General features: G+C 42.5%; 2 protein-coding genes across 2 annotated transcripts in view; both read right to left on the bottom strand.

Annotated features, from left to right (window-relative positions):
* disp1 (dispatched homolog 1) overlaps window positions 1-12,064 on the bottom strand; it is a 106,267-nt gene extending 94,203 nt beyond the window's left edge. The window contains exons 1-2 of the mRNA XM_080791143.1: window positions 11,985-12,064; window positions 5,712-5,796 (exon numbers count right to left, since the gene is read on the bottom strand). The gene's annotated coding sequence lies outside the window, so the exon portion shown is untranslated. The remainder of the gene's footprint in view (window positions 1-5,711; window positions 5,797-11,984) is intronic.
* Window positions 12,065-13,587: 1,523 nt separating this feature from the next.
* Window positions 13,588-14,973, bottom strand: LOC308334669 (NEDD8-activating enzyme E1 catalytic subunit-like; the record flags this gene model as incomplete). Its single annotated transcript, XM_080791474.1, has 1 exon — window positions 13,588-14,973. The coding sequence occupies one exon, from the start codon at window positions 14,971-14,973 to the stop codon at window positions 13,588-13,590; it is 1,386 nt and encodes a 461-aa protein (XP_080647600.1).
* Between the last annotated feature and the right edge of the window lie 802 nt (window positions 14,974-15,775).

The raw sequence follows: 15,775 nt of genomic DNA, 5'->3' as shown, positions 1-15,775 counted from the left end.
TCGTGCGACGACAACGCTTCCTCAAATTTGGGTCCACGGTTGAGATGTCAAACATGTTTTAGCCCGGGTCTAACTTTAAACCCTCTTGTCGTCCCTGACAACAACAGAGGCAGTGAGACAGTGACAAACTTCCCATCTTCCCAGCGCCAAGAAGGCATCTCTCTCTCTCTCTCTCTCTCTCTATCTTAAATCACCGTCTAATGCTGCCAAGCAGCGTGACAGCAGCAAAAGAAAACAAACACACAACCACACAGCAGTCTGACGTGTCTTCTGCAGACACAGAGAAGGAGATTAGGCACGGCGGTGCCACGGGGGCCATCGAGAACCAGTCGACTAATACTATGACGGAAAATGTTCGTCAGCTACCTTTTTTCACAGACGAAAACTAAATGGAAAGTTGGAAACTATATGAAAACTGAGTTAAGCTAAAACTAAGACTAAATATATTGAGAATTTCATCAATGAATAACAACTACACTAAGATGTTAGGAAGGTACTAGTGGACAAGAGATCTAGTATAAGTCATTTTACATCTGGTTGCAAGCTCACATTGTGAGCTTGTAGATCTGCTATTTTGTGTAAAATCAGCCAAAAAAGCCAGGCCCGCCAAAATACACTATACAGTCTGTAGATTTAGTCGACTAATATCTTATGATATTTGTTTAGTCGACTAAAACTACACTAACACTAAAACATTCCAGGTGACTGAAATGTGACTGAAACTAAATGAAAACCATTCAAGAGAACTATGACTAAAACTATAATCTAAATTTGCTGTAAAAGAAAATCAACACTGTGGAGAACCCGGAGATGTCTATCCTCTCTGAACTGGGCATCATCAGAGGGATCATGCGTTGGGGCATTTTTTTAGTTATAGGCGGCCAAGTGTGCAGTCAGGCCGTTTGGTGGTGGCGCTGAACTCTCGATGCGATTAACCCCGCGCCACCCCGTGGAGGCAGGAGAAGGGTCTCACAGATATGGCGCTCGTAGCTAGACTACACATGAATTATGATAATACTTAACAACTGTGCTGCGAGGTCGATTATCAAATCAGCAACTGGACAAGAGGTCATTCGGGGCTAAAAGCTAAATCCCTCAACTCTGGTTCAAGTTTGATGCAGTTTAACATAATTTCAGTATAAAGCTTGTATGTCTTATGTAAAATAGAAACATTAAATTATGATAAGTTATAGTGTCACTGTCGGGAGAAACTACCTAAGTCAATTTTTTTGTTTTCTCTCTTTATTTAGCTTTTTATTTTCATGAATCAATGCTATTGATGTCTGTAAAAAATATTGAAACCAGTGAAAAGTATTCAAAAGCGCTTCTGACAAAACATCTCAACTCCATTGGACCCTCAAACTGTCTGCTAAAGCAGTTAACTCCACCACCTCTCATGCAAGGAATTGACAATATATAAAGTCACAATTCCAACTTTGATGAGGCAGTATTGCTTCGTCTTAAAGATATACGTTTTTCTTCATTTCCTGAAAGTTTCATATTTTGAATTTCCTGAAAAATGAACATTTTTGGAGTTAGTTGGTTCCTGCCGGACAGCAGACTTTGTTGTAGCTCCAGTTTTGATCAATACTTGTTGTTTTACAAATTGCTTTATAAATCAAATAGACTTATTTTTCCTCTACCACTGAAAGAAAAAGGCTATTATATGTTATTGTATCCCTCGTGGAAAAAAGTTAAAGTGCTCCCACATCAGCAATAGGTAGAATGTTCTTTAGCTTCTTGCCAAAAAATACAATGGGGGAGATTATGAAATAAGCAGCTGGACAAAAGGCTTTGTAGACCTAATGTTAAGGGTGACATGATATTCTGTGGGAATCATTTTTGAGGCAAAGGGGATGAGTAATACTACCCTGAGCGACTGGGGATGGGGGATTGGTAACTAAAAGGGAACAAAAAGCTTAATAAGAAATATTAGATATCATCATAACTGTCCAAGAAATTGGGCCACCTGAAGTTCCAACAAATATTTCACGAGTTTGGGAAAAGAGAAGGGAACCTGCACACTCGTATGCTCCAAAATATACAATTATTGACAACGTTTCGAGCCAAGGCTCTTCATCTGGTCAAACCAACAATGAAACGTTGTCAATAAATGTATCTTTTGGCGCATATGAGTGTGCGCCGTGCGGGTTCCCTTTTATTTTCCTATGTCAGCACCTCCTATGAACCCAGCACCTCCACTAAGTGATGTGCGTATTTTACTATAGTTTCTGTATTGAGTTTGGGACCTTTAGCCGAAGATGAAGGATTTTGTGGACGGCCCACAGATGTAAGCTATACCTACAACAAGGCTCCAGAGGTCAGTGGTGGACAAAGTACTCACATGTTTTACTTCTTAAAGTACCAAAAGTTAAAAAGTACCCTGTCTCATTTCAAGTTTTCAAATGTATACACATCTTTTGAAAATAGCAGATCTACAAGCTCACCCCTCAGGGTTATTTAATGAGATGCAGTCAAATCCTCAGGACTGAAATCCGTCCCCAGGACTGAGAACTTTAGGCCCTGTGTATATGTTTTGTAATAATAATACAAAGTAACTAGTAACTAAATGTGTAGTGGAGTAAAAGGACAATATTTGGATCTGATATGTAGTAGAGTAGAAGTAAAAGTATTGGAAATACGTAACTCAAGTAAGGTACGAATATCTCACAATTGTACTCAAGTACAGGCCTACTTAAGCAAATTTACTTAGTTTCTTTCCACCACTGCAAACACAGCCAGACGAAGCATTAGCTGAATTTCAAAGTGCAGGACGTTCGTTACTTTGGGAAAAGAAGTACTGATTTAGAAAGTGATAAGCTGGCATACAATACAGCGGCACTGTGTGGCAAACTTGTGCCAACGTAGAAGCGCGCCAAAAAATGAGATGGTAAGCAGCTGTTTTGACCAGCTGTCCTAAACAGTTGTCCAAAAGGGCCGTGAGGCCAGGATGGAGGGACTCGCAGAATTCTGATAAAGGCAGAGCAAGTGGGAGACTAGGGAGAGAATGATCTCTCGGAGAGATATACAGAGAGATAAGGAGGGGGATATGTGGTGGGGGGGGGACCACGGTTTTCCCTAGCGTGTCTTCAGGTTCAATGTCTTGCTCAAGGGCACTTGAGCAGTGATGGTGAGCAGGCACTATCCCATTTTGGGCGGAACCCATTTTGGTGTTTTTCTACAAGCTCATAGCGCGCCACCGAGTGGCACGCTATGAACTTGTAGATCTGCTATTTTTGAAAAATCGTTAAAATGTGCCTCAAATCTTTCCGAAAATTGTCATGATTTAGATGATTTTAGATTAATTTCGACGTCAGACCCTATAGTATATTGTTGATTTCGGGAATAAACCTCTTATTTCTTAATTTGAACTTTTTGTGTTTCCCCATAAATTAGTGCCCTATTTGATCATACTACACCGTCACGCAAAAGCGTCAACAGTATCAGATCTTCTGCTACTTTTGTGGGCGCTGGGGGTGTGTTCTCTCCTCCGTGTCATCAGTGCCCATACCCGAGGCGGGGTTGGCGAAAGGGCCTTTCTGTGTGGAGCTTGCATGTTCTCCCCGTGTCCCCCAGGGTAGGTACCCTCACAAAAAAACATGCAGTAATTCCTGGTCTCTAAATTACCTCCCCCTGGCCAGCCGGGGCACCTGATGGAGGGGAAAGGAATAACGTGTTCCTTCCACGCACTACGTTCAACCGGGGAAACTCAGGTGAAAAGAAGCAGCTTGGACTCCTCATGCATAGAAGGAAGCATGAGGTCAGTCCGCTGCCCCCCCCCCAGGTTAGCAAGATTACATTAGATAATTGACACTGGGTGAAAAAATGGGATGCAAAATCGAGGGATAATTTCTTTATAAATTCATTTTGAGCTTGTAGAGCTGCTACTTTTGCCGTTTTGGAATTTGAATCCTGAAAGATTTCCACCCAACAGATATAGAGACCATATAGTGTGTATACACACACTGCCTCCCTCTCCTTTTCTTCCTCACATTTGGGTTTGACTTCACGGGAACATCTGTTTTTATGTCCCCATCTTAACTTACCGTAACTCATTTAAATCATTTAATTTTACAAGTCAGGAAAATACTTTATTGGTCAAATTCATCAAGGCCCAAAATTTCACAACTTGAGTTCAGACAAAATTGAAATGACAGCAGAGAACTGCACTGTCTGCAAAAGTTAGCTCCAGATCATCCCCTAGTGGTCAGATGTGAACATTGCAAGCAAGCATTTCAGTTACACTACACAGAATACAAATGAAGTTCTTCTGCGTATTGTGTTACTATAGTAATTGTAGAAAACCCCACCACTCTTTAGCTGGGAGTGGTGGTGGTGTGAGAGCAGATTGATTGCCTTGTTTGTCACTTTGGTGGTGGGTGGGGCCACCAAATTAGCACACCTGTGGCTATATAGGCCACATAATGGGCTCCATTTTCGTCACCGCTAAAGCCCTTATCCCTAAACTTCTTTGCCTTTTTTACTATTTAAAAAAAACATTTTTGAATAGTTCAACTAGCCAATCTACATTGACACGTTGTGAGCTTGTAGACTGGCCATTTTAACTATTCAAAAAAGTTTTGCAAAATAGTAAAACAAAAGGCAAAGAAGTTTAGGGATAAGGGGTGACGAAAATGGAGCCATTTGTCTCTTACTGGAGAGGTGCTGTGGTAGCACCAAAGCTACACTGTGCCTATGGTGATGCATTATAGAGGGTATGCGCATTCATAAAGTGAGTGGCGAAGTGAGTTTAACGTCATTTGATGCAATTAGATAGGACTTTTCTGTTTGGATGTATGGGCTGTCGAGGCCAGAAAGTAGTTTTTTTTGCCACTCAGTGGGCGTTCCCGCATAACTTCCGGGTATGATGATGATGTCACACGCATACCCTCTATTCCTAAGTTTGCTCTTTCTGTTTACCAGAATGTCCTCTTGAGTATTTATTTTGTTTGATTTGTTCATGTCAAAGTTTGTTTATAGGTTGAATTGTTTATATGCCCAAGTTTGATTATGCCTTTGTTTTGTTTGCACTACCGATTGTTAACGTTTCTTCTTTTGTTCAGTTAAAATCATCATCAATCATTGCCGTCATGCCATACTCATCTGCAAAGCCTGAATAAACTACTGTGACACGTCCATATGGTCTGGTCCTCATGCTCTAATAGGCATGCTGGTGCACATATACAGTATATAGCCAGCAGACTCCTTTAATAGCCAAATAATTATTTTAAGTAATAGTTTTATTAGTAGTAGTAGTTTAACTACTAACGGCCAAGCTACACCAGGGCATGTGTGCGTTTGACGTAAACGCAATGCACGCACAAAGTATGTGTGCGAAATGCCCCGGCTACACCAAATCTGTGGCGCGTAGCAGATTTGTGCGGGACCTTCCGGGAGGATATATAGATACGCGCGCATGGGGGCGTACGCACGTAAAGAAAATAGAACCGATCCTATTTTTAGAGCACGCGTATCCGTGCCCCGCGGTATCCGTGCGTCTGGTGTAGCTGGTATCATTGACATATATTGGTCCTATCCAAACGCGCAGTAAACGCATACACACTGCGCACACAAATGCGCCCAAAATCACCCGGTGTAGCCCGGCCGTGAGTAGTAGTAGTAGTAGTAGTTTTAGTACTAGTAGTACTAGTAGTAATAGGAGGAGTAGTAGGAGGTGATGTGAATAACGTTTCAGAACTTGTTCTACTTACTGTGAATTCTTGGGAAAACCTCTAGGTTCAGGATGTTTGCTGACAGCGATGGGGTGAACTCATACCGCAACCTCCTGGAATATCCCTGATAAGAAAATCACATGGACAGAGAAACATAACTAAGTAACCAACCAAGTACATGTCCTTTACTCAAGTACTTTAGATGCTTAACCCCATTTAGGCCTGACGTCGAAATAAAAAGAATTTGCCCTAAACAATAAACATATGAGGAGGACATTATAGCTCCGTACTATATAGAATCTCTCCCTCCTGTAGCTGAGATGAGGTCCCACCCACCTGGCCTACCGGCAGCACTCAGAACCGGCGCATATTTCCCACCATGCACAATTCTTACCTTTTTCCGCACATCGTATCCAAAAAGTAAAGGTCGGAGACGGGGTACCCATTCTCAGACGTTGCGGACAAGAATATGTAAGCAACGAGTTAAAACTAGCGTTTAAATCGCTTATGAAGTCAGCCAGAGTTCCTTGTTTTTGCCCACTCTTATCTGACCAGGGGAGGCAGTAATGTTGCCTCTGCGGCCAGCCACAACTTCCTGAATGTCTTAAAAGCATGGAACCGGCTGACTTCATGCAATATGCGCTGGTTGTGACCGCTGCCGGTAGGCTAGTTTGGTGGGAACTCATCTCGGAGCTACAGTATAGCAGAGGGAGAGGTTGCATATGGGGCTAGAGGAGGAACTGAATAATCAACAGTGTGAACTGGGTGGGCAATAAATTGGTATTGTATCAATATTGTTTGTGATAAATGACACTAGATATTGTCAGGGATTTTGGATATTGTAATATCTGAAGTGTCATAATAGTGTCACGATATTAAAAGCTTACAACTACATATCACAATATTATGAGCTCACGGCTACAAGTCCTCGGCTACATTGAAAAGTGTGTATGTGTGCGTGCGTGTGTTTACAAGCTCACAACGCATCACATTGTGAACATCGAACGACAAAGTATAAAAGGGGCCTCATATTATGGTTAAATGTCCATGTTCCTTATTAAAAACAATTGCAAGAAATTACAGACGTGTAGTGTAGCTGCTCAGATTGTAATCCTAGGTAGTTCAAATTCTCTCTAAACCCAAATGACCTGCTTCAGTCTAACCCATTGACCTAGTGCTCTTTGCCACTCATAATTCTAAACACTGATTGTTTTCTATTGAGCTGCTGGTCACGTTCATATGACGTTGAGCAGCACAGGGATTATGTTCCTAATGCCTGTGAGAGAAACACTTCCAGCAACAAAATAATAGCGAAGAGCTAAGCAACGTCACTCGTGTATAGACGGGTATTTCGAGCACCATTGCGCCGTCTCTGTGTGCGACCCGACTCCCTATTCTTAACCCTTTAAGACCTGAGGCAGTTTTCTGGAAAGACCTATGTTTCTATATCAGTGGTGCTCACACTTTTACTTCTCACGTAGGAGGGGCCCGGACAGGAGTCAACCCACAGAGCCTAGTCCTTCCATGCACCAGAAGCGTCACCACTGAGACACACACACACACACACACACACACACACACACACACAGTACAGTACCATTCACTTCAGACAGGTCTGATTTTTAAGACAGTAGAGCTAGTTAATTAAACGTTTAATGGAATAATCCATTAAACATTCAACATCTAAGTAATGGGACAAAAACAACAAATAGCAACTACCGTACACAATGATAGAAAATCAATATCAGATTAATATAATATCAGTCTGTGTAGCAAATTTTAAATGATTTGATTGGCTCTTGTATCCCACAGAATTACAGCGAGTGACGTGAGCATGACGTATGACATGTCAGCGTTGGGAGTATAAAAGAAAACTGTTGAAGCGAACACAACACATCAAGAAGTTTAAACGATTATCTTATGTCATGGCAGTGGCACGAGTTAATGATGGCACTATTGCTTGGGCAACCGGAGCTGGTATTACTGGTCTCGCCTTTGTAATTGCTTGGTTCTCGTGTAACTTTATTCGTGGCACAATTACTTGTGCAATGTTTTTAATGTGTTGCAATCGCACACCTCTACCTGAGCCTGAACCTGAGCCCGCAGGTTGACCAAATACCACAGAGAAGGCTAACGGCCAACATGTGTCGGAAGACGTCAAGGCGACTAGAAAAAAGGGAACCGATTCTTCAGGCAGGCAGATGACAAGAACTACCTTGCTTCCCCGTCAGCATGCTATTTGTGTCCTTTGGACCGGACCACAAGGTCATGGGTTTGGTCCCGGGCACCGCCAGCTCAGCGTATGAATAGCACGGCTTGGGTGCGGCAAGTTGTGCAGTAAGTACTGGGAGCTGGCGGTAGGTGTGGCGCTCCACCTCAGAAATCCATCTTCCAGGGGTCTAGTGCATTGTAACGGGGACAGACTCCCGCGTGTTACCGGCTGATACCGACCGACCACGATATAGGGGATACCGAAGATGCTTTGATAGACGTCGAGGCCTAAAGAGGACAAGCACTGTTACCCCATTTAGAATCTGCACATGGGCTGGTCTCGGGTGCTTCTACCTGACACTGGTTGGTTGGTGTAGATTCTACACAGAGGTGCCCACACTTTTTTGACTCGAGAACTACTTTTAAATTGACCAGCTCAACAAGATCTTGATAGAAGGGCAAAATGGAATTGGTAGGGTTTTTTATATATATATTATAACTTTGTCTACAACACTCTTAAACAATGTATTGCTTCGTGGGTTTGAGCTGACAGGTCCTTAGTTTTATATCAATCAATCAAGTCACCTGACCTTAAATCAAATGGCAGATGCCAAAAAATGTTTTTTATTATATTATATATTTTAGCATGTCATGTGGTCTACTTGCACAGCCTATGTGAGCTACTGGTAGATTGCGATCTACCTTTTCAGCACTGGGTGTAGACTGTAGATTTGTAGGTGTTCGGCTCGCCTGCAGGGAGGGAGGCAGAGGGGTTTTCTGCATTTCTGCAACCCTTGCTGCATGCTCATTGTGTCTACTATGTTACACTGGTCTTCCAATTTGACCATGTACTCCTTATGAGCCCTTCTGATGTTTCTCTGGAGGGCGCTGCGGGTGCTGAAGCCAGCGTTATGTGCATGTGGTGCAGAGGAATACCTGAGAACTCGCCGGTTTACCAACTCGCCACAGCGAAAAGTGGAGAGAAACAAGGTTCAATGTCTTTATCAGTATGCTAACATGCTGTCTTCATCAGTGTAGTATGTCAAACCCACAGATGTTATAGGCTAGTTCATTTCCAAAGTGATCAAATTATTTAGTGCAATGAAATGATCAGCTAGATCATGATAAAAGGTGAATATGTTAATAATGAATGATAGTAGTAGTACCAATGATATTTCAGGATATTGTTTACTAATGAATTACATTGTTTCTGTACTTTGGTTAAACTTTAGCATTCCTTTCCTACTTCATCTAGTGTAAACTCTAAACAACTATCCTCTTTCTCTCTCAATTCAATGCAAATTAAAATTAAAACTAAAATGCACTAACGGCGAGTTCTCCGGTTGCCGTGCAGAGCATACCTCGTCGTTAATCCACAGTCTCTGGTTAGGATGAATTCAAACTGTCTTTTTTGGAAGGATGTCATCAATGCACTTACTGATAAAACCAGCGACCGTGGCTGTGAACTCGTTGACAGTATTCCCAGATGCGTGCCCGAAACATCTCCCACTCCACTTGCTCAAAGCACGATTGTAGCATAGATCAGTATCAATGGGCCCCCTGTACGTTTTTCCAAGCTACGGAGTATACGTCACACAACATGGGTGAAGCCATCGCTTTGCCAGCCATGCAAGCAAGGAGGCAACACACACCTCAGATGGCTGAGTAAGAACCTATTTGGAAAGCTTTAGTGGAGTGTGTTCCATTTGCATTCCAGCTCTTGTGGGCTAACACACAATGAACCCAGTATGCATAATTTGATTAGGTTTATAAGTGCATTTTCAGCTTCCATTTGTTAAAGCTGCACTATGTAACCTTCCTGTTCTACCCTGGACTTGAACGCAGGTCTCCAGCTAAGAGTTGATTTCGTTTTTTGAGGGGCGCTAGCCACTCCTATGCCCAGCTTTGTGTGTCTGTGTGTACCACATAGTGATGAGTCGATGGGCACAAAATGTGTGTATGATGATAAGAGTGCCCCTCACTTCACACGAGTGTGGTTTTATTTTTGAGGGGAGCTAGCCCCTCCTATATACAGCTTTTGTCCCCACACGTCTCAAGATTTGCCATTGACAATGAAAGGAGAAATTAGGTAAAATTCCGACCACTCCAATAAGTTTGTATATATATATATTGTATAAACACATACTCTACCATACAGATTGGACAAAATAACATTGTATTCACGTACAAAGAAATACATGATAGAGCTTTAAGAAGTCCGTCTCTGAAGCAAATTTGTCTTGCAGCAGTTACTGGATGCTTTCCCATGCGTTTAATCTGATACATAGCCTAAGTTTGATAATGGTTTGGATTGGAAGATAAGTGAACATGCTGTTTTAAAGTGCGTAATTGTGCTTGTGGCCATGGAGCGCTTCCTGTTTGTGTGCTCACTGCCAAGTTCATCTGTAATGAATGGGTGTTTCAGCTGTGACAGAACTGTAGGAATGTTCACTGCTATTAAAACTGATAAAGCCCGTTCAGCTTATCCATCTATAAATGCACCAAGTCTCTGTACGTGTGTGTGAGTGTGTGTGAGTGTGTGTGTGTGTGTGTGTGTGTGTGTGTGTGTGTGTGTGTGTGTGTGTGTGTGTGTGTGTGTCTGTGTGTGTACACACACGTGTGTACGTACATCTGTAATCCACGTAACTCGAAAACAGTTTCGCCCAACGACTTCAAATTTCCACACCCCCACATGGAGTGCAATGCCCGGCGGTGTCGAGTCCGTCGGATAGCCGGTTGTCCAGAACCTGCAGAAAAACCTCTGCCCAGGCTCTGGACAGGAACCAATTTAGCCAATTGATCACACCCGATCACCAAATTAGCCAATTGATCACACACCCGATCACCATTCACCCCTAGTAGATCTCCATATATGGAGCTGGCCTGTTCTGACATCACAATGATGATGTATGTATGTAATCCACGTTAACTAGACAACTGTTCGCCCCACCGACCTCAAAGTTGACACACCACTACAAGGAGAACAGTGCAGTGCTAGGTGTTGCGTCGGTCGGATAGCTGATTGTCCACCTGCACAAAAAACCTCTGGACAGGGCCCAAATCAGCCAATTGATCTCACCTGATCACCATAGATCTCCATGCATTCCCAATCATTCACGAGTAGGCTGGTTCCCAACGGGCACTGTTCTATTGGTAATAATACAAACATAAATGAAAACACAAACAATGTGTATTAACACAAACATTGATGACGAAGGTGAGGACGCAAATTGTGATTGGCCGGAATGAGATGATGTATGATGATAAGAGCACCCCTCACTTCACATCGGTGTGATTTTTGTATTATTATTTCACAGGACCAGAATGGAAACAAGCCCTAGGGCTTTTGTGTTATCCTTTTAACAATCATCAAAAATCGTACACTCTGTAGCCTACTATTTGCAAACTTAATAAAGTATTAAATCACCAATCAATATGACGATCATCATCATTATTATTGTATGTATGTATGTCCAAGTGAGTGTGGGGGTATCCGAAGCTGGTTATTATGAATAGTAAAAGTTGTACTCTTTCAGCACACATTCATAAAAGCGACATAACAGCTGTGTCTACAAATGAGGTGCAAAGTTCATGTAAGAACAGTGTGTTTGTATCCAGTATCGTAGTTACAGCGACACAAAAACTCACACAAGGGTATGTAATGTGTGATTATAGCGTTAAATGTAAGGTGACAAACTGACAATAAACGTTACAATTATTGGTTGGGCCCTATAGGTTATGAAAAACCACAACTGATCCAGTGAGCCAATAAGTTCCCCAGGTAGGTTGCAAAAGAAGCAGGTTATTATTACATTGCCATTCTCATAGAAGCAGACCATTGCAAAACACAAAACAGAGCGATAGTAGAATCAGAGGTGCTCGCCTCCCTTACACCCAGCGAGCTATTAGTTCACGTTAGCTGAGTCGCTAACGAGCTAATGTTAGCCTCGATGACCAATAAAACAGCTGGCAAAAAACCGCTGCATTTCCAACCAAACGTTCTACTCATCAGGAACACAAGTAGAGCCGACTACGGTATGTCAAGCAAGCGTGCTAACGGCGGCCTTCTCACAAAGGAAAGGGAGGAATGGAATCCCTTACTTTCTTTTTGTCCTGGTGATGTCGCACCGGGGGCATCAGACCATGTTGGGTGGGCAGCAGCTGCGCAGCGACTTCTCTTTGCGCTGGAATTCCATCAGGAGAAGGTAAGAAACGGATCGAGGTCTAGATCCCATAGCTCGGATGGGCGGTCACACTGCGATTGGCTAGGATGGTTGTCAGCCAGGCGCAGGCAGGGGTAGACTGGGAAACTTTGATGATGGAGAGAGAGGCATGAGATGATGAGAGGGCCACTACATTTCCACATTCACTTCAGGGGGCCACAGACATTGCATATCTGCCCCATAAGTGCACAAATGTGATAATTAAGGGAATGGATATTAGAATTTTAGCCTATTATTCAGTGGAACATTTTTGAGGGGCGCTCCTATGTTTTCCAGCTTTAGGGTTTGTGTAAACACAAACATTGTCCTAACACAAACATTGTCCAAACACAGACATTGAATGCCATTGCACAATGAATGGTCAGTTTTGAGTGTTTGTGTAAACACAAACATTGCGTAAGCGTAACACAAACATTGAAGACGAAGGAGAGAGGACGCAAATTTTGATTGGCCAGAATGAGATGATATGATGTTAAGATCTCTCCTCACTTCACACAGGTGTGATTTTTATGACCATGGAGCTTTGTGTGTACCCCATAGCAATGATTTTATTGGCTGAGCACCCCATAGCAATGATTATATTGGCTGAGCACCCAAGCGCTCCCACCAACATGATTGGTTAGCCGATTTGCTCGTTTACATATGACGTAAGTTTTCCCTTCATTGTCAATGGCGTTTAATGTTTTGATGTTTAATTTACGTCATATTTACCAGAATTATCAGCTCTTATCATCATGCATCATCTCATACTGGCCAATCAGAATGCCTGATGCCTGTGATTGGTTGGCTGATTTGCACGTTTATATATGACGTAAATTTTCCGTTCAATGTCAGTTTAATTTACGTCATATTTAGCATAATTCTGACGTCATTTCTCCGTTCATTGTCAATGGCAAATATTGAGACGTCCTACACAAGCATTAAATTCCCATTGACAATGAATGGAGAATTTTACATCATCAGATTTTTTGACTGTTCGTTATGTTTTTTGCCATTCTTTCAAAGCACAGAATTGATTTAATTAATCGGACATTGGAAAGTGAGTCATTCATTTTTAGTCTATTGCAAAAACTAGTGTTTTTGGTGTTTGGCAATTACTTTTTTTATCATTGTTTTTGGATTGTTGAATGAAGGTCAGACTAGGGTGCATTCAGTCATTTTGTTTTATTTGGAAACCGGAAACTATTCAAAAGAAGGTACCGTGGACATGCCCAGGTTAATACTGTACATTTCATTCAAAAACGAACAAATGCGTTTTTGGCAATTCCTTTAATCATTTTCTGTCTGTTGAAGAATGAAGGTTAGCATACACATGAAGTGACAATTTGTTTTTAGTTTTTTCCAACCAAAACTAAATCATGTGGTCTTGATTTTCCAAAAGGAAAAAGATAAAAGTCACAAAGAAAAAACGGTCACAACGGTCATGACTATAGTCTTTTTTGGCTAATTTGTTTTGGCAAACATTTAGCAAATTATTCTTGTCATATTCTTTTTCTCATTTTGGGACACCTCAGCTCAGCTTCTTCTGAGGTAATGCCAAGTCTAAAGCGCATGGCCTGGGGTCTGGTGGTGTCAGTTACAACCAGCTCCTGTCCATCTGTCAGACCCAACTCCTTCAGCGTTTTAGACAGATTTGGCCTGGTCTTCTGTTCGATTGAAGCAACGCTTTGCAAATACAATGTTTTGCTCTTTCCTTCATCCAACGTTGCTGCTATAGCAGGAAATTTCATTTGTAGGGAACGTTCCTCAGTCAGGTAATCAAGCACCTCCTGCAGCTTGGAAGATGAAGAGAATTTTAAATCCTGAGGTACCTGGCTGCAGGTTGGACAGTTGTCTTTTCGTTCGACCTGAAATTTGCAGGTGTAGATGCCGTCAACATCATTGAACATCATGTAGTTGTCGAGAGAACAGTAGACTTGTGAAGCTAATTTGAATACCTCTGTTGCGCAACTAGCTGCAATAACAGCGTTTGTGGACGCCACAGCAGGGATTATCCTCTTTACAACACCCTGGGTGAGTCTGTAGGTGACTCCTGTGATATTGAACTCTCCTGCCCTTTCCAGAGACTTCTGGTGCACCCACTGGATGTGCTTTGGGTCATCTCCATCCAGTGTCACACCATCTCCAAAGGGTTTATCTTTAGGCCATAGCAGCATGCGGACGTACTCAACACAATGTTCTGGCAACCGTGGCATGGAGGCTATCGTGCACATGGGGAAGTTGATCTGAGGTGGGTAAAGGTCCAGGGTGCAGTCGATGCAGGCTGTTAAGCCAGGCAAAATTACTCTTGCATTGCCTTTGAAACCTTCAGTCCCTCCATCAATTAAAGGAATTATGGAAGTCATGTCTAGGACACCGTCCTCATACTCCAGCAGAGACAGTACCATACCATTTATCCACCTCCTGGCGACTATCGAGTCCAGTCCACAAACAATCATATGGAATCCACTGTAGAATGTCTGATCAAAGTCTTGAATCTTCTTAAAATGGGGGACAACACAACAACCGGGAATTCGTGTGTTGATGAACTCGGCTGCCACCTCTGCCTTGGGTCGACTAACATCTTTAGGCCTGAAGAGAAACTGTCTGTTGAGGTTAGAGACGTCAATTGTGTCCATGTCAATCACATCAATGTTGCGGAACCCTGACAAAGCCAGGTCTTTGAGTAGCTCACATCCAAGGCCACCGGCACCAATGACTAGGACTTTGCATTCTAAAATAACCTGCAGCATTTCTTTGCTGGCTTTAAAGTCGGGGTGGGCGAAGGGCCCAGATCTCTCCAGAAACTTTGTGATGTGGTTCCATCTTCCCTCCCATTCATTTGGAACACCGATACCTCCATCCACCACCATTGGCTCATCTGCCATCTCTCTGTCTCTCCTTCTGTCTGTCTGTCCAGCTCTCAGTATTTCATTCACTGCCTCCCTTCAATCTTACGTCTAAAAGCATCATTCACCCAACATTTTATATGGGGTGTCCCGAGCTCTGGTCTGATGTCACACTTAACACAAACTGTTGCTGTGCATCTGTAGGTAAATTTGGTTATTTCAAACTTGCAAGAACTTCTATTTCAGCATAGGCTACTAACTTTCCAGGGGAAGAAAGTATTTTTCCCCCCCCAAGGCTATAGTTTCAATTAGCATGCTGTGGAATCCCCATAATGATGTCACTGGTAGCCATGTTTCTAAACTGTTCACAGCCCACCAATGAGACACAGAGTAAATTGTGCCATCTTATAATGAATGAATATATTAGTAAGGACCAATTAAATGAAGATACAGGCCTCTATATTTTGGGCACATCATTATAGGTGAAAATGTTCACAAAAATGTGTTGGCACTTGTCCTTGTGAGGCTATCCAGACAAGTAATCTTACCCTTCAGTGATAACACAGCTTATCAAAATAGATGGAAAACAGTCAACCCCTAAAATATCTAGAATGGGTATTCCACAGGGTTCTATATTAGGGCCTTCAGCCTATACATAAATTACCTATCAACATGCTGTAAAAGCACTACCTGCCAAATGTATACAGATGATACAATCATTTATGTACCGGCTACAACCCCCAGCGGTACTCTGTCCTCAGATAAAAGGACCAGATAGACCAACTAGTAGGATCACAAGGGGATCAGCAGCCGACAACCTCAAGGTAGCAAAGCATTTTGG

Source organism: Protomyctophum bolini (assembly GCF_963924005.1).
Source record: "Protomyctophum bolini genome assembly, chromosome: 19".
Taxonomy (NCBI): Eukaryota; Metazoa; Chordata; class Actinopteri; order Myctophiformes; family Myctophidae; genus Protomyctophum; species Protomyctophum bolini.
The sequence above is the reverse complement of the archived record's forward strand: the minus strand, read 5'-3'. Positions and strand labels throughout refer to the sequence as shown.